General features: G+C 32.5%; 3 protein-coding genes and 1 long non-coding RNA gene across 6 annotated transcripts; 1 reads left to right on the top strand and 3 right to left on the bottom strand.

The window, feature by feature from the left end:
- The first annotated feature begins 783 nt into the window (after positions 1-783).
- LOC101253397 (uncharacterized) lies at positions 784-4845 on the top strand. Of its 3 annotated transcripts, none has more exons than XR_011210753.1 (6): positions 784-970; positions 1277-1358; positions 2224-2307; positions 3761-3903; positions 4024-4137; positions 4627-4845. It is a non-coding gene; the product is annotated as an uncharacterized lncRNA (long non-coding RNA). The 3 variants fall into 3 exon arrangements; XR_011210754.1 differs by having other exon boundaries at positions 857-970; positions 1294-1358; XR_011210755.1 differs by lacking the exon at positions 1277-1358 and having other exon boundaries at positions 790-970.
- A 122-nt stretch (positions 4846-4967) lies between these two features.
- LOC101253102 (protein OXIDATIVE STRESS 3 LIKE 1) lies at positions 4968-9328 on the bottom strand. The gene is made up of 3 exons (XM_004243662.5): positions 9248-9328; positions 8755-9109; positions 4968-5717 (listed from the first exon to the last, which is right to left on the bottom strand). Exons 2-3 carry the CDS (start codon positions 9081-9083, stop codon positions 5252-5254), a joined length of 795 nt encoding a protein of 264 aa, XP_004243710.1. The 5' UTR covers positions 9084-9109; positions 9248-9328; the 3' UTR covers positions 4968-5251.
- A 7768-nt stretch (positions 9329-17096) lies between these two features.
- Positions 17097-18004, bottom strand: LOC101266433 (uncharacterized). The gene is made up of 2 exons (XM_004243886.1): positions 17654-18004; positions 17097-17537 (listed from the first exon to the last, which is right to left on the bottom strand). The coding sequence occupies exons 1-2, from the start codon at positions 18002-18004 to the stop codon at positions 17097-17099; spliced, it is 792 nt and encodes a 263-aa protein (XP_004243934.1).
- A 3-nt stretch (positions 18005-18007) lies between these two features.
- Positions 18008-19585, bottom strand: LOC138337518 (uncharacterized). Its single transcript, XM_069287431.1, has 4 exons — positions 18987-19585; positions 18882-18891; positions 18341-18773; positions 18008-18264 (listed from the first exon to the last, which is right to left on the bottom strand). Exons 1-4 carry the CDS (start codon positions 19583-19585, stop codon positions 18008-18010), a joined length of 1299 nt encoding a protein of 432 aa, XP_069143532.1.
- Between the last annotated feature and the right edge of the window lie 631 nt (positions 19586-20216).

Here is a 20216-nt window from a genome sequence, read left to right as displayed (position 1 = left end):
ACTTTCGGAAGATCCATTTTTCATTGCTTTATAATTTTAGTTCATTAGGATGTTGTGAAATTTGTCCCGACTTCCCTCTTTGTTCTAGAGGCTTCGTAGACAGTCAGATGTTACTTCTTAGTCTTTTTCATTATCATTATTTCATGTTGAGACCTGAGTTTGCCTTGATGGAAAGTTGAATGTTCTTTTATAACATTCCAAATTATTACATGAACTTAACTTTGTTGAGTTATGTCTCTTATGTTTACGTCATCCTCTAGGTAAGTAAGTCAGGTTATGGGTTCGCTTGAGGCCAACAATGGTCTTCGAGTATCAGTCACGCCCAGGGTGTAGGTTCGGGGCGTGACAATTTCTCCATTGAAGGAGTTAAAATTTTGAGAGATGGTGGCTGAGAAATGAGGACGAAAATGAAAAAAATAAAATAAAATTTGATCAAATGAGTCTTTCACGTGCTGATATTGAGTGTATTACACTCACTATGTCATGTCATTAAAAAGTATCAAAATAACACAACGAAACATAACATGACATAACATGAGGTGTCTAAAATGAACAAAACTTAGTGAAGGTGTCTAAGTGAATTAGTGCCAACTTTAGGGGTTCGATGGGTTAGGCCTAAATTATACCTATGAACATCTCAAGATGGCAATCCATTAGGTCTACTCGCCAACCACAACATGACGCCATAATTAAGCCACACTAACCGACAAGCGAAGTATCAAAGAACAATAATTGGGTCTCATTATTACTACTTATATATAAAAGGCTAGTTTCAACATGAGTGCTTGATGTCTTCTAATTTAAATTTGAGGATATTTTAGTCTTTTCAATGCTTCATTATAGGTTACGTGTCTTCCAAAGAGATATCTTCAATTGACACATCATTTATTTGTTCTTTCAACTTTCTCCCTTCATCGTTCTCTACTTTGATCGCTGCAAATCTCTTTTTATTTTCCCCCATTCATCTCAGGTAAGGCTACTTTCTAATTGTTTCTTCGATTTCCTCTAATATTTGAATTTCCCCAAAACTTTGATGGCTATTTATTCCTTCTTGTATCTGTAATCGTTATTATGTGCTTGGTCTATCTTCTCATTCTTCCTTTTAGTTGAAACCCTAACTCATATTGCCATGGGTTATATTTACTATTATTTTGCTCTGAATCTCTTTTTCTTGGCTAAATTAGAAATAAGTTGCTAGCTTTTTATCTTCAGTTGATGAACTTTGATCTCATTGTCTTTATAGTTTTTAGAAAATTATTATTTTAATTTGTTGTAGATGTTGCTTTTGCTTAGGAGATCATACTAAATCGAAGCTTCTCATGTTTAAAGCTATATTCCCTTTCAAAATTTAGTTGCAGGTATGTCTATTGAAGCTGCATTAGCTTTATCTACCTTTGGAGAATGACTTGATTAATTGAAGTGATTGAAGGTTAAAATCATGGAGCAAAAATATTATTTATGTTTGTGTCTTATCGGTAGTCAACCCTCTGATGCTGCAAATACTACCTTCAGTTTTATTTTACCTAATTCTGATCATTTGGGTTAAAAAGAAAAAAAAGGAAAAAGTTAATGTTGCACCTTGAATTGCAGTAGAGTATCAGGATTCTTAGTTAGCAGGCTTCAACCTCCAACTTTTATGGTTGAGTCGTAGTTTCAACTATTTTAAAGGAGGAATATTGATCTTTATGGGAAGTGTCAAGTGTTGAATGCAATTTATATCTAAAATAAATTGTAACAATATCTATAATAAAGAAGAGTGACAGCAAAAAGCAACATGATTTTTATTATTAGAAAATGGACAGACAATGAACTTATGCATATTTGGTTGTGAGAATTAATGGAATAGGACAACAGATAATTCTTTATTACTCTCCATAAGAGAGCTTATAAATATTTCAAATAGTAGTTTTTCTTTAATATTTTGTCCTGTCGTGCGGTAGGAATGATTTCAGAAAATTGTGTAGAGTAGTAGAGTTCCCTTAATTTGTTTTTTTAAAAAAAAATATAAGATATAACTAGATGGTAATTTGCCAAAGTATTAAAACGACTCCCTCTACGTGGAGTACGTTTTAAGAACTTTCTTGTCGTTTGCTTCAATACATTGTCTGTCATTCATACTGCAGATATTCGTGGAATTTGCTGTAATTAGTTCAATTATATTTTTTTCAATAGTCTTTGTTTCTCTACGTACAACTAAATAGGGTTAAATATTACCATTTCTAGGTAGTCAGTCTGATGATTCACTTTATTCAAGACACTGCAGTTCATCGACGTCACTTGTGCTTACTGCCTTCTTTGCTATCAATCGTGAGTTTTCTACTATTCTTTCTTTGTTAACATTCACTTTGTTGGGTCTCGGTTAGTTTTTCTGCATTCCCGAGTTGATACACTTATTGAGTGTTCAATTTAAAAGAGAATCAGAAATGGGAGGAGAGCAAATTGAAGAGATTAGTCGAGAGTACTTCAAGTTCTGAGTTGGTGCAATAATTTGGTGATGAAATTTCACATTTGACTACTGACAATGGAGGTGTTTTTCTATTTGAATCCTAAATTTCTGGCAGTTCTCCTTCCCGTCTTTGAGTTAATTTGTTTTTTTCACCAGGCATAATGGTTTTTTTATTTATTAAAGTCAAAAAATATCACTCATTCTATTTGTTTGTGGTTTTGAAATTTGTCATAGTAACCATCTTTTATGTTTGCTTTGTAGTTTGTTGGAACTATTTCTATTTAACTTGGTTTTGATGTAAATTGCACAGAAAAAATTGAGTATGCAAGTTAAATCAAATAACAGCACTGCATGCTAATTGATGAGTGTTCATTACATATAAATTAGAACAAAATATTTACTTACTTACTCCTGGTGACAAGTAAACCATTCTTTACGTCCATAAAACTAATTACAATAGGCACCCCATTAGATTATATATAGGAGAACCATTAAAGTATTAGAAAACAATCATTGGTCTTTCATGTGGTGTGGTCTCCTCCTTAAAACTTTTGCCAAGAAAATAGTGAAGCTATGAAGTACTGAGCAATTGTCAACAAATAAAGAAGCAAGACAATAAGCACTTGTCATAAATGGAAATTTTGAAGTTTTAGGATAGAAGAATGAAATGACCTAAGAATCTATGATTAACTTGTCGGGTAATTTCCAAATGAACCAAGAGCCTGTTTGAATTTGCTTTTGGCTTTTGATTTATTTTTATGAGTTTAGCTTATAAGCACTCTTTTAAATCATCCAAACACTCCAAAAGTGCTTAAAAGATATCGACTTAAAAACACGTTAAATAAGACAATTCAAACGAACTCTAAGTCTAAGTACTCTCACAAACCTCGGCAGGTTCAATTTAGTAAAAATACCGTAATTTAGGGACACAACATAACAAAGCATACAACTCATGCTATTAGAATATTTATCAGTGCTTTAACTCTTAGCTTAAGCCTTGAAATAAATCAATATAGAGAACACATATAAAAGATATAATTATAATACTTTGTGTAGCAAGCTTATTAGACTCTTATTGTAGGATAATCAAATACAAAAAAAAAATGAAAAATGGAGATGCAACAAAACTACGAAAGTTAAATAGAAATCTCACATTATTAGTCACTTAATGTAATTTATTGTTCCTGAATCATCTTTTTATTTATCTGTAATTATTTCTCATACATATTAATTGAAGCTAACATGATTACTGGTTGCTTCTTTGTCAAATGCTTCCAAGATGTCCTCAAACTCTTTAAATTATGAATTTTGTAGTTATTCTACCATCTGTTATTGCAAGAGATGGACTTGACTCTTGAGGCTCATCGCACTAGCATGGGAAGTGCCCGACATGTTTGAACAAGTTATTGGCAGCTTCCTTAATGTGCTCTATCTGCACACACATCTAAATTGATTGGGTCAGTATATTTCAAATATCGAATGATTATGACGAAGAAAAAGGACCGATGAACTTCTTGATTGGGATGAAAAATCTATTAGGAAGTGCTTCTTTCTTAATATATTTTATGTGGTAGCAGAGATATTTTCTTCTTGCGTTTTAACTATAACTTGGGGAAGCACATTGAAGGAGCTTTAGGAGTTTTCGAGGATATCACTAACATTGAAGATTACTTTGAAGCTGTTGAATTGAGGTGAGCAGACCGTCATGAAAGGTTCCTTAAGGCTGAAATGATAAGACAAGTTATATATGGAAAAAAATTAATCTACGACATAATAATTTCTCTGTTAGAGATCATGATACTAAGATTTAACATCTGACCCTACTAAGTAAAAGTTATCACTTGAAATATTTTATGATTGGTAAGAATAAGACGCCAATCTAATAGTATCCAAAAAATTTCCAAGTCCGGTAATTGAGAAGCAATAGCCAAACTGTCCTCTCTGTTATGTAAGACATCATTGTTCTTCCTGATTTTACAGCAACAAACTTACAAAAGAAAAGACATCTGATGTTGTTTTTCAGTTTTTGGTTTTCCATGCATGAGGATTTTGCCATCATAGTTCAATTTTGGCTATGTCTATATAAGCTTCTGCTGGAGTTGCTATGTTTTATTTCAAAATTGAAATTTTAAGATACATAATTCCAACAAAATCATGTGCAGCTATTGTTGTGGTTGCAGGGCCACTGTGATCAATTTGAAGAACATTTGTGTCTTACCTTTATCTGGAGAAACATTTTAAGTGCAAAAAGAAATTTGTGTAATACACAAACGCAGATGCTTTTGTTTTCCCACGTATATGCAATATTATTATCTCCTCCAATGCAATGACATTGTATCACTTTTAACCTACTATTGTAAAAATTATGTCTTTTATATATTACACCATTTTTTCTGAAATGATGATCCTTTGATGTAAGCACGACTCATGCTCTATCTAGTAATAATATATGTGCACAGCACATAAAGTTGGAAGCGTAAATTGAGGACTACACCAAAAACATAACTACATATATAATTAATTATAAAGGAAAAAAAAACTGCAATAGAATCTCTAAATTAGACATACACCACAGTTGAAATATACAACAGGTTACGGAGGAAACCCAAAGGTTAAGAAGTAAGCAGAAGCAATTACATTCTACAGATGCCAAAGACGATGGTATTATGATTTGGGGGATAAATACAGAGGTGGGGCGAGAAACTGAACCCTATAACTTCTAAAATAAGCCAACCTCCATTGAAACCTATCTGAAGTTAGGTTCATAGGGCGACATAAAATTATGTTATCATTAAGACATCTTTTCTATTCCTTTATGCCCATTAGGCTGGGAGTTCCAGCAGCAGCCCCTTGCAGATCTGATAAGGAGAAAGACCTCCATGGACTAAGCTTCTGGTCAGGAGGTGATGATGAGGGCTCAATGCTATATCTTCTTGGTTGTGGAGGCAGAGGGGGAAGAGAGAAATGAGGTGACGATGCATTTGAGTTCAAGGACTCCGAACTATTATTGCTCTCAGAGCAGCTGGAGGTTGCACCAAGAGCTAATGAGCTTCTAGAGCTTATTGGTCTCTTGTATAACCCACAGCTATTATTTCTTGGGAAGTGATTCCGATTCTTGCCAAAGAAATTGCTATGAGCAAGCAGGTTCTTGCGTTTTCTAGAGTATGCATTCTCCGCCTTGACCATATCTTTAAGCGAGGAACATGATACTGCATCTGCTAGACTAGTATAAGATTTCGATTTACCAGCATAAAAACTTGAAATGCCCCTCCTGAAACATGGCAGTCAAGCACAATTAGAACAATGAGAAGAATAAGACTACCAGACTCACTGCTCATTAAATATCTCTAAGAAGCTAGAAATCTGTCTACTTTGTCTCCTGCACTGCTCAATTCATTCTCCAAAAAGATCCACGTTCTTAAGTGACTTGATTAAAACTTAAATACTAACAAAACTAAACGAAGTTCTGCATTTCTTTAACTATCTAAGACTTCAGTTCAGACCAAAAAAAGGATACATCTAAACTTCAATAATAATAGGTAAACTAATATACACTTATTTACTGCTTATCTTCCTCCTTTTTTTGAAATGCTAACACACCCAATGGTGGATGACTTATAAACTCAAAATATTCAACTGTTCTCTTTTTCATGGCTAATACATCCACGTGTCCACATTGGTGGTCAAGGGCGGAGCTACCCTCAATGTGAACCCCCTTCGGCGGAAAACTATATTACTTATACATGGTTAAAATAAGTTTATATGTATATATAATAGATGTCGAACCCCCTTATGCTACCTATTTCTCCAGATTTTGAAACCCCTTATTGAAAATCCTGATTCCGCCTCTGTTGGTGGTCCTTTTTAGAAAAATAAAAAATAATAAAATGGTCAGAATTGAATATGCTGAAGTGATGCTCCAAGCTTCCAGAAGCATCTCAGAAGAATATCAGGCTGCTTTCTGGTGTAGTGGTCCCCCAACCTCTATCCAGACAGTATTTGATCCATACTATGAACAGATATGCACAGTGCACCCATGATGGAACCATGATTCCTCAGTGTTGTGAAAAGCGCAAAAAAGCGCGCTTCAAAGCGACACGACACTAGTGCGCTTCTTTCTCCTGAGGCATGCGATCTGAAAAAGGTGCTCGCTTCAGATAAAGAAGCGAGAAGCGACACTAAGGCAAAAGCGCAATAAAGAGCGCTTTTATATAAAATTAAAAAAAAAAAGACAATTAGGTTTTTTAAAAAAAAATCAGGCTTTTTTTAAAAAAAATCTGAACTATATAACATAACTTAATTGTTCTTTCACGACTCCTCTTTCGCTTCTTCTCCCTTCACGACCGCGCCTGAGACTGTCTCTCTCTTCACACCTCGACCGCGACTGCATGTAAGTTTTAACCGATGTTTATTAGTTCATCTCTCTCTCTGAGTTTCTTTTCTCTTCACAATGCGACTACTGTAGTTTTTTCTTCTTCTCTTCTTCTCTTCATCTCTGTTGCGATCTGCTCTATTTCTGTTCACAATTACTGACTGTCTCCTCTGTTTTTTTCAATTATTTTGCTTTTTTTCGTTTATATTTTGTGATCAATGTGTATGCTAGCAGCTCTTTTTTTTTAATTTCTTGGTTATGGCACTTGAAGAGTTTGAGGATCTTGTTGATGAATAGGAGTTTGAGTCTTTGTGATTTAATTATGTTTTTGGTTTTTGCTTTATATGTTATGACTTATGAGTATTATTGACTATCTATTTTCTTTTTATCTAAGACTATATTACCTCTATTTAGTTATTTAATATTTTTTTATTTTTATACTAAATGTCGCTTTTTAAAAAGAAAGTGCGCGCTTCGCTTCTCACTTCTCTGAAGCAAGCCCTCGTCGCTTTTTTCCGCTTCTCGCCTCCCAAAACACTGTGATTCCCGGTACTACATACTAGTCCCCACTGTCAAAGGTACTACAATAACTATGGACAAATTCAGTGGGGGAAGATTAAGACGACCTTGGGGTAATTGGATAGGTGCCGTAGCTAATCAAGTAGCTCTAGAAGCATGTGTAAAAAGTTGTAATGAAGGACATGATCCCATTCAAGAAGGTAATGAGATTATTCGTGAGGTTTTTAGAAGTTGAACTCAATTTTGTTTCGATACCAAACTCATTGATTAAGGTTAAGAACTTATCAATTTCTGCTTATAATGGATCTTTTTTAACAACCTTAGTGTCTTGACCAGCTTGTATGCAACTCGACTTATTCCATGGAATACTTGTCACCTCCCATCTACAGCAGGTATCACGCAACTCTATCCACCAAGGCTAGAATAGATGAGAAAAAATCACCTAGTGTTTTCTCTCTAGGTAATTAATTAAACCTAAAACCTCATAGGGCTCAATCCACTTCAATGATACTAGGCGACACCCTTGAGTGCATTGATAATGGTTTTGTTATAAACCGTATACAATTTTTGTACAAATTCTTGGTAATCAATATTCAGAAACAAGATAATATGAAACATCAATCACATTCAAAACAAGTTCTCCAGTAAGATTGCAAATACAGTCACACTCTAAAATTAGTTCCAAACTACTTTTCAGGTACCTGCACCATGCTACTTGAAATATAATTACCTAAGTAAACTTTCAGATTTTTCTTTTACTGCTCAAATCAAACACACACACACAGACAAACAAGTCCCACCCCAAGGTACCACATACATTACCTCAAAATGAAAAACAAAGCTTAGTTAGATAGCTCACTCCTCAAGACAAAAGACAAGCCCAAGGAAACATGTAACCACTCCTTAGTTCTTTATACAGAACCATCACAAGCATGCAAAAAACCACATATAGATACATACACAACATTAAAAGTTACCTACAGAGTTCTATTGGATTGTTTTGGTTTGTGATCCAAAACAATTATAATGCATGGATTGCTTTAACCCTTTGGGTAGCTCATATGGTTTGGCTTGGCACTTCCACAATGGAGGTCTCAATTTTGAACCCCTTGGGTTGACTTTTTGGGTCGAAGCTCGCTGAATGAGACTTGCCTAGTGTGGTTTATACTAAGGTAACTTTATTAACTTAAGCAAATGACTCCTTGTCCATTTCCCTCGCAAGTCATAAATATTACCGAGATATGGCAGAGTTAATTTGTTGCTACTACAAATCAATTAACAAATATCCACAAAATCAAAACCTAATCTGGAATATTAAGAAACTTAAGTCATCAACTAAAATTCAAAATAAAAGACTAAATTAAACAAATTAACCAAAAATCAACAGAGAAATTTTTTAAAAAGTAAAACCACATACTTGATCGGCAAAACCTCCTCCAAAGACTCCAAATTATCGAGAGCACCAGGTTTAAACGGACTCTGAACCTCCTCTCCATCACCTTCTCCAGGGCATCCATTTGATGAAGACCCTCCCGCCAGCGGTGAGTCATCACTATTCCTACCAATAGAAGAAGACGACGAAGAAGAAGTCCGATCATCCTCATCTTCCCGCTTCACCTGAACCATACTTTCTCCGACGCCTAGATCTGGCGAGTTATAGATCGGAACAAAAGTCATTCCGTGCATAAATCCTGGCCGTTCGATCTGATGATCAGGTGTACTATTCCTCTCAAACGCAATCGACATAGCCTGCACTTTCGCTTTCACTTGTGCTGAGAAAAAAGCAGATACATATGAAGAAACCTAGAGAGTTTATGTATTATATATATAATAATAAACCAGAAAGAAGAGAGAGAAAGAGTGTAGATACAATGAGGAAGAAAGAGTCTAGAGAGAGAAAGGGAATATACCAAAGGTAGATGAAAGCCTTATCTTTATCCAGACAGAGATAATATATTTTATTTCTCTAAAATTTGTGATTTGTTATAGTGCATCCGTTTTTTTAAGTGAAACCGACTGCTCAACGATTTAGATTCTATCTGAACCGTTCATTTTTTGAGATGTTGAATATGGGATACGAAAGAGGGTTATCCATCCACTACAATTTCCAAGTTGGAATTTAAAATTTTAATAAAAATATAAGGAAAAAAACAAAATTTGGAATTTCATGTTTTTTTTCTTTTTAGATTCCAACTTTGAATTGAATACTTGGTCAAGACTTTCCACATATTTCTTTATAAAATTATAATTTTGTTACACTATTTATATAATATATTTAATATTTTGATAATGTATTAGAAAACAATTATAGTTTACAACAAAAATAATTATATATATAAGAATATTTTTAAAAAAATAAATATAATTTTTAAACTAAAAGAAAAACTTTTGTTCTATGAAATTTATATGTATAAAATGCTTATTGTTTCTTTTATAGTATGACTTTCGAATATAAAAAATAAAAAATGATATTAATTCTCAAAGCAGTAGAAATTATCCTTTTAAAGAAAGGATAAGGAAGAATCAAAATAGGAGATGGATATTGTAATTCTTGATTAGGGAATCGATAACAACTAAAATAGTGACCAATTATTTGGGAGAAAATCAAGTGATAGATACATCATGTCAATTAAACACTATATTTAAGGAAAGGATGTCGTTAATTAATTGATTATGAATTATTTTAATTCATTTTTGTTTTCTATTTTATAATTAAATTTTTTTATTTGTTAGTATCAGTAGAAAATTAATGTTATGTATTGAAATCTAAAAACTCACTTTAAGATTTGTAATATTCTTTCTAAAATACATCATTGGGAAAAGTGGGAAAAGGGTCAAAATGCCGTGAAATTATGTAAAAGGAATAAAAATATCTTTCATTTGTAATTTGATTTTAAAATGTCTTTTTCATTAATATTTTGGCACAAAAATATCTTTGTTGTTATTTTGGATAAAGATGCTTGATTTATCCAAATAAATATATAATTTATTTTCTTTTGACACATTCTTTTTCTAATATATTTTTTTATTTAGAAAATTTTTATCTTCAATTCAGAAAAGATGAAAATATTTCTTCTTTTATTATAATTATTTTCTATCGCTATATAATATAAATTAATGATGGATATACTATGATCTCATGTAACATATGTTATCTGTCGAGATGGTACATGAATTTATTTTTATTCCAATTGATAAGATGAGATTAAGAAGAGAAAAACTATTTTCTATATTTTAATTTGTTAGAGTGATTTTATAAGAAAGAAAACAAGATGATAGTTCTTTAATAATTTAAGTAAGAAGAAAATTTGGTTAAAAAGAAAAAAATATACTTAATTGGAAAAGGGCATTTTTGACCCATTTTAGTAATTATAGGGTCATTTTTGGACTAAAGTATTGATTCCAAGGGCATTTTTGAACCAAAGTATTGATGGATAGGGCATTTGTGAACTAAACTATAAACCAAGAACATTTTTGTTCCTTTCACATAGTTTGTTGACATTTTTTAACAAAAGTATTGACGGCAAGAGCATTTGTGAGCTAAACTATAAAACAAGAATATTTTTGTTCCTTTCACATAGTTTGTGGGCATTTTGACCCTTTTCCCTACATCATTAATAAAAATATTTTCCTAACTTATTGATATAAAGTTATTGAATTAATGATCGGTGAATGGATTAAAATTTTTTACTTAATAATGTCATGATCCAACCCACCGATCGAGTTGTGCGGCCACCTATTCTAACGTCTAGATAAGATAATTCTTACTTTCAAGATGGGACATTAATATGAAAGTGAACAACATATAAACTACCATACCGTTGAAATACAAGAATCCTCTTTACTTAATTTAAAATAAAGTCTTTGATAAGGAAATAAATAAGAAAAACTATATAAAATGGCAAACTATATTTTATATTAAAATAATATAGCTATACTTTCATAAATTTTTATTTTATGACTATATTTAATTAATAAATAGCAAATAAGTATTAATTAGCAAATTTTCACGCCTCCCGTTTCTCTCTCTTTAATATACTCCTATATTAATTAGTATTACTCACGTAATTAATTATGTTCCTATTTTAACGTTTTTTATTCTTTCTATAATAATTATGGTTGTATTCCTTCCATAATTTTGCATGCACGCCTCCATTTATGTAGTTACAGCACATAACTAGTACTACAGAGAATCTATTTTCAGCTTTTTACTTTATCTCATAAATCCTACCAAAAATATGATTTCTAGTCTTTTTCCAAGAAACCATAGCTATAATACTACAGCACGCCTAGCTTCAATTAAAGAAGCTATTTTCACGTCAATTCCAAGGAAAAAAATTTCAGCCTCACGCCTAGCTTCAATTAAATACGCTATTTTCATGTTAAATCCAAAAAACCTTTTTTCAGCTTACTACTTATCTCTTAAAATCTTATTTCTAGGGTAGTCATTTTCTAAGAAACCAATTTTACAGCTTCAAAATTATATCCAAAATCCTCCCAAAATCAAAGTTACCATAAAATTCTTAATCAATTAGATCTCTATCAAGCTTCCACGAAATTAGGTTTTATTTTTGTAATTTCAAATCAAATACGCAACATTGCTTGATTTTCGGAAATATTTATGTTGTTTAATATTTATTTGTTTTTTATTTTTTAGGATCTGGGTTGTTATGTCTAAACGAAATACCACAAGGATAATCACAAGAGGTACAAAATATACATTACATAACATGGTTGAAATACCATCTTTTGACCTAGGTATAACTCAGATTAAAACACAAATTTCAGGATATACTGCTGCTATGGAATTACATAAGAAGTCGAAAGATGAAATAGTAAGGACTCCTTCAAAAAGAAAAGTAGGGTCAACGGTGAAAGCGATTCAAAAAAATTGTTATAAGAGGAGGAAAGTAAAAAATGTAGTTTCCGACATGATCGGAGAACATGCAGTTAATGAAGAACAAGACGAAGTCAGTGAAGAATTAAAGGTATATACATTTTTTATTTTTTTTATTTTTTTGAATAATTTTTGCATATGTACATGCAGTGTACTTTAATTTATAAAATTTACTTAAATGAATATAGTTTTTGATTATGATATAGTATTTATGTTGTTCAATGATGGTAATTGTAGTGTAGATATATACATGCATTTAATTTTGTAAAAAGTACATAAGTGGATACATCTTGTATGAGATATTTTTTGAGTAAATGTAGGCAGTGAGGTAATGTATACAGGTTGATGTAATGTATGCAGGTTGCAATTTATAGTGATGTATATTGTGTTATAATGTAATGAAAGTCGAACAACAAAGGTTACGTTGAGTATATAAGAAGAAAGTTTATTTAAAGATACATGTTTTATAATTACAGGGTATCAGATTCCATGTATTGGCTCGCCCAATTAAACCACCACGCATGCAGGTTTATGACCATAACATAGTCAAAGATTTGAAGGGGAAGCTTACAGCGACCCAATTCAATCATTTTAAAGATACATATTTTGGAGCATTTACAAAAATGCACATGTGTGGAGCGCAACCACAAATGTTTAGGTGTTTCATGGTATGTGAATTAGAGGACAGTTCCACTGATGAATTGTTGTTTCATATAAATCATACCACGCTCCGTTTTGGTATCAAAGAATTTGCTATCATTACTGGTTTGAAGTGTTTTGGTAATAAAGATGATTTTTTATTTGATACAAGGAAGCCAAATAGATTAATCAATCAGTATTTTGAGGGTAAAAGTATTGTTATAAAAGTGGATTTGATCAGTAAGTATAAAAAAAAGGTTTGGGGTGGCAATGATGATGATGCTGTTAAATTCGCTATTCTGTATTTTATTTGTACGTTCATATATTCCGGCGAGAAGAAGAGCTCATCAATTCCAAGGATACATTTTGATCTAGTTGAGAGCGGCCGGTACCATGAATACCCTTGGGGGAAAGATGTTTTCTACAAATTGCTCAAAAGCGTAACAAAAAAAATGGATGAGAAGAAAAAGTATTATAGAATTGATGGTATGCCTCTAGCCATGCAAATTTGGATATATGAATGTTGTTCTGCGGTTGATTCGAATATTGCTGTAAAGAAGAGCAATCGTATACCCAGAATCGTCAATTGAATGACCAGAAACAGCAGAATACATTATGAATTCCTCATGGAAGGAATGTTCAGTGATAACGGCAATCTGGTAATTTAACATATTTTAATTAGTCAATTAGTATAGATTTTGTTGTATTTCAATATAATTTTTAATTATAAATATTTTTGTGTGCAGTTAAAATTCAAAAACATCGAACCTTCACTTAAAGAGATTGCATTTTATCAGCTTGAATCAAAAAGTAATGCAAACACAAAGAATACCTTTCAAATTGTTAGTGACAAAGATGATGATTTCACTTCAAAGCCTCCAAGTCATAAGCCACACAATAAAGAAAAAGGTAAACAGAAGGCATATGTTTTAAGATCCACATTGATCAAAAAGTCCAATTTGCATGCAGGTTCGAGGTTGAAAGATAAACGCCCCACAGTATTGAGTGGTTGTCGTAAGGCAAAGAGTACAACTTTAAATCCTGATTCAAATCCATTGGAGGATAATGTATCAGTACAGGAGATGCATAACCGTCCGGATGATTCTGCTAACCGTACACCACCAAGGAGTTCGAAAGAACCTCAAGATACCAAGGCAGATGAAATTGGTTTGCTGAGACAACATCTTGCATCCTTCAAGAATTATGTATGCAATACGTTCTATTTTTTTTTAGTTCACATTGTATTCCAATATAAACTTACATTCTATTTAAAAATAATCAGGTTAATTATGAGTTCAAGGAGTTGCAATTGTTGATAATGGGGAATTTTAGACAAGTTATGGATGCACTTAACAGAAGCTGTCGTGAATATGGAGCACCAAATCAGGTTAATTATGACAATATTAAATTAATACAATACATTTACATATACAAGTTACTTACTTATAATATCTCATTTTCTAATGGATAAAATACACAGGAAGATGCAACTGAATCTCCAAGTCATGTACCTAATTGGTCGAACAACAATCAGATATCAAATGTTATGGATAAACCTCACTGTGATGCAAACGAGGTACTATTTGAATAAATTATTTTTTGATTAGTTAGTAGTTGAAGGTGAAAAATGTTAAAAGAATACAAATAATAGTTTTTATTATAATATTGTTAGGTTCGAACACCTCGTTTCGTTCTTCAAGAACATGTCAAAATTAATGTCAAGGAGTATTTGCAGCCTGTTCAGATACACATACAAGACCCTTTAACGGTACATGAACAGCTTAACGACATTAATGTATTTCAGAATCATGACATCCAACAACCTCAGCCACAAATTGAGTTGATAGATGCTTTGTTACCTGATTTTGATGCAATCAATCCCAAAAAGAATGATGTGGTTCATTCAGAGGTTGTGGTCCATCCAGAGGGTGTCGTTTATGATACTACACCCGTGCCAGTTAAAAGGATCAGACATCCTGATCGATTGACAGGAGACGGTAATGTAATTCAGAACGACGGAATCCAACAACCTCAGTCACAATTTGAGTTGCTTGATGCTCTGTTACCTGATATTGACACAATATATCCCAAAAAGAATGTTGTCGTTCATTCCGAGGTAGTGGTCCGTTCAGAGGGTGGCGTTTACGATAATACACCCGTGCCAGTTCAAAGTATCATACATTCTGATTAATTGATTTGCTCTCCTTAATCCACAAATATTGGATCATCATCAGGTAAATAACAATGTTTAACATACTTAGTGTCTTACCTGCCCCCTACTAATTTTTTTTTTTTACATATACGATTCTATAACAATCGTAGTGCCTAATACATATATGCGAAAATATGTTTGTTATAATTTGTGTGTCTGTATACTAAATATTTCAGGTAGCTCTTATGACGTGGTTAAAACTTATGAAAAGAAACATCCTTTTGTTTCTGACTTCATACAAGGGCCATATAATTATGATCTTTTCAACGATTACTGTTTGTGGCTTTCTGAAGGGCTTCTTGCTAGCCATATGAATAAGTAAGTATACATAATATATATAAATATATATATATATATATATAATGATTATGTAAACATAATATACTTAAATATTAATTAATTCTTATTTGTTATCAAAAGGATGCATGGTGAAGATCGGTATAAGAATAAAAAAGCAAAACTGGCGGTTGATATGGATTTGGGCATTCATCGAATATCAAACAAGAATTGGTTCTACTCTCTGTCTTATGATAAACAACTGCTGAATGATGAGGTAAACATATGAATTTAAACATAAAAAGTAGTATAAGTATTGTTCATATTTTTATGATGTGCTAATTTTGTACATTTGTTTTTTAATTGTTTACAGCATATTGATGTGATCATGTATTACTTGCGTAATAAAAGTAAATACAACATCAATAGTCGATACAGATACACTACTGTTGATTGTATATTCAAGTCAAAAATTTCTGAAATTTATGCTGCATATGCTCAAGTTGGAAGTAACTTTTGTGTTGCAAATGTTGAAAGCGACATACGTGATTACATAAAAGGATATAGGTTGATGGCTGCCATTCCATGGAATACAATCGACAATGTGTTCATACCAGTGAACGTGGAGCATAAAAATCACTCGGTGTTGGCTGTTTTGTCATTAATTGACAAACATATTTATGTATATGACTCATACAGAGCAGCAGGTCATAACTATCATGTTAGAGAAGAAATTCAAAAGCTTGCTCAGCTTCTGCCAATGTGAGAAGAAATTCAAAAGCTTGCTCAGCTTCTGCCAATGTATGTTTCAATGGAGATTGGAGATGGTTCGGATGATGCAGAAGATACCCACATCCCATACGACGTGACGTATGTGGAGGATATACCTCAACAAGGATCAGATTTTTTGTAAGTATAAAACAATCTTCGTTCAATTTTCCTAAAAAGTATCAGATTTTAAAAAGTAATGTATATTTTCAGGGATTGCGGGATATACTTGCTAGCATTTACTGAGTACCTAAGTGAGGGTAAAGGTATTCCAGTTAAGTATCTTGATTCTAAGTTACACCGTATCAGATACGGTGCACTCTTGTGGGAATATGCAATGGAAAAGATGAAAGACGGGGCTGTTAGCGATAATGAGGCACCACCAAGAAGAATGAGGACACCCGCAAGGATTGATAATAGTCAACTTGTTGTGATTGATTAATATTTCGTACTAGTTCTATTTTTTTTTGAACTTATGGTAAAAACTAATATTTTGATTTTTTGTCAAACATTATCAACTTTTCTTTATATTCATATATGATCACATTAGTTGTTTTAAATTTATTTCTGTGTTATTTCATAATTAATTAGATGTACATGACTTGCCATGATTTGGCTTTGGCATCGGTGAATTAGTCAATGGATTATCAACAAAAAATTAAGTGACCCCATTTTTACATGTATAAACATGGCATCCATGCACATAACGAGGCGATCCCACAAACAGTTTTTAACAGTCTACATATTGAGAATCAATGTCAAAATACATATACACTTATACCAAAGAAATTGATTCCAAAATTTGTATCAAAGTAATACTTACATATACATAACTAGCTATACTTACATAATTGATATCTTATTTAATAAATATTTCAAAATATTCAAAAGGCAAATAACTCATCATTCCTTATTCAAAATAACAAAAATTAACTACAAGAAATTTAATAGTGTCATGTAACAATTTCTATGCATTTCGTGTTGCAGTTCGACATGAACGCCTATTATGACCTTGTTGTCCACATGTACTACAAGAATTGGTACCCTTCCTTTTGCTCAGCTTGCTAAATGACTTTTCACGTTGCTTTTTTGGCCTTCCTGGAGGTCGCTTGAATTTTGGTGGCAACACAACTTCGGTAGCAATGTGTTCAGGTATGTTCCGTTCACCTTTGTCAGGTAGAGGATATATAGGGACTTCATATGTTTTCAATATTGTTCCTCGCTTATAAAATTCTGAACAATATTCTTCCGGAAGCATGCCATTTTTATTCAACACACTCCACGCATGTGAGCACGGTATACCGTCAACTTGAAACATGTTGCAACTGCATGTCTTTTTTTCCAAGCATACAATATAACTCTTCCCTTCATCACTTACGGAATAAACGTAATTAGTTGACGGGGCAACCTATAATCAATACAGAAATTCAATTATACACTTTAATATTAAAGCAAATATTTTTGATTACTAAAATAAATGAATACACAATCCATTGAACAAGAATTTTTTTTCAATATACATACCATCATACGCCACGATTTTGATTCATTAAGCAAAAGCATCTCTTGAAACTTCTTCCCAAGCAGTGTGAAAGTGCATGATGCATTTTTCTGATTTGTGCAATTCCATCTAGCAAACATCAATCGCACTTGTTCAAGAAAGTCAAATATTGGTAATTCTCTTGCTGCTACTAACGTCGAATTGATGCACTCTGCAATATTCGATGTCATAACCCAACCACGAGGAACTGGTGCATACAACCTTGCCCACTTCTCATATCCAGCCATCTCCAAGTAATTCTTAACCCTTACATCAAACTGCTCAACTCTTTTCATTAGCTTATCAAAATTACTTTGAGTATATGCCATTGCCATAGTTTAGAATACTTCACTCAATTGGTCAATTGCTTTTCGAAAATTCTTACATACATTAGCCCACAAGTGCCATATGCAGGCGTAATGTTGGACATTGTTGTATACTATAGATACAGCCTTAATTATGCTATTATGTCGGTCAGATACTACACACATATTCTCTCTTTCTCCATAGGCTTCTTTGAATTGTTCAAAGAACCATGTCCAAGAAGCATCATTTTCCGAATCTATAACTCCGTATGCCAAAGGTAATATATTCCCTGTTATAATATACAAAAATAGATGAATAACAAGAAAAATAAAAATAAATTAAATTGTATGTATGTATCCAAATACCTGCTCCATCCATAGTGCTGGCTGATACGAATGCACCAGTGTATGCTGATTTGAGGTGGCTGGCGTCTACAACAACAATTGGCCTGCAATGATCAAATCCCTTTATAAAAGCATCCAGCGCTATAAAAACATACAAAAATTCGTCATTAGGTGTTTTCTGCATTCGTATATGTGAACCAGGATACGTCTTATCCAACGTATACAAGTATCCTGGTAGCTTCCCGTAAGACGCAGCTGGTTGCCCCATGATAGATTCTAATGCCTTCTCCTTTGATCGCCATGCCAACATGTAATTAATATCAATACCCAAATCCAACTTAATGTTATCTTTAATATCATTTGGACTGTACTTCCTCTTATGATTCCTCAATTTAGGTGCTATTATTCCTCCAATCAACGAACTTGTTGCTCGACAATTTGAATGCACTCCATCCTTCAAAGGACATGTATGTTCAGAGTTAAAAACTCTAATTCTGAACATTTTTGACTTGTTAATACTTGACGCTTTCATTAACCACGTGCATTCTTTAGATTGGCATACAAGAGTATAACTGCAAATACCATTTATAGTTTGATTTTAGTTTTGAGTTGCATCTTCAAACATATATAAATAAACGTAATATGAATAAATTTAAACATAATTTACCTAATAGAGTTTGACCTCTCCACCAAGAATTTAAACCTTTTTTCGATTGAATATTTTTTCATCACATCTTTCAATGTCGACTTATCCATGTATATCTGATCCACCATTATCTCCTTTTGCGATCTGTTAGTGATTATTAAATCATTTTCAACATCAAATGCATCTACTGTTTGATCGCCAAATGCTGGTACAATTGCTAATGGATCATCCTCACTATTTAATTCTTTATTGTATTCAAGTTGCAACACATCACTTTCAATAGAAGTTTCTCCAGAACCAGAATATACAATACCAATATCGTAAATACTAACACACAGGGGATATACTCCAATTTGAGTATTCATTTTTTTCAACTGAACATATAGGCGCACACCCATGTCGTTACGTATTTCCATAGGCGTGTCGTCACCTTCGATAGTGTATTTAATCTTCATACACTTCTTTGTAAGATCAACGTTCAATTGTACGGAAATCACATCAACTAAATCAGAATATGAAGCATATTCCTTCAAAACAATCCCGTCAATGTTGTGTTCCACATAACAATTCTCATCGCTCCATTTTCCGGAATGGCGAATTAAAACACAGATTGTTGCCATTTTTTTCGTAATTTTTTTCCGGTAGTACAGTGTATAAGAACATATTCTGCATATCTTCATTTTTTTATATGTTGACAAGAATCCTATTATGGAAAGGTAAGTTACAAGTTGAAAGTGCCAAATTAGTGGGCTACAAAATAGGATTTTCAGTCACATTTAAATTCCAGTGTATTTTTATATTTTTTTTAAAAAAACAATTAGCCAATTTTTTAAACAAACTGTAGCTATTTTTTTTAAATATGATAAATATAGTCATCTCAATCTTATAACCCTCAAACTATAGCTATTTATGTAAGTATTACAATAAATATAGCATCATATACAAACTGATTTACTTAACTTTCTAATGGATAAATTATCTTATTAGATATACATCACTACCATATATATACTAACCTTATATATATCATCAAACAATTAGATATATTACCACTTTTAATATTTATATCATATAATATTGAAGTTACATTCAAATACCCGCATCCATAAAATTGGGATTGATTATCGATTTTTACAGATGAAATCCACAATTAACGTTCTAATAACAATCAAATATTTTTCTCTCTCATCAACCTCCCACACTCTCCAACTTTATGAGTATATATAAGAGTGTGTGTGTATATATATTCTT

The sequence above is a fragment of the Solanum lycopersicum genome, chromosome 7, assembly GCF_036512215.1.
Source record: "Solanum lycopersicum chromosome 7, SLM_r2.1".
NCBI classification, from domain to species: Eukaryota; Viridiplantae; Streptophyta; class Magnoliopsida; order Solanales; family Solanaceae; genus Solanum; species Solanum lycopersicum.
The sequence above is the reverse complement of the archived record's forward strand: the minus strand, read 5'-3'. Positions and strand labels throughout refer to the sequence as shown.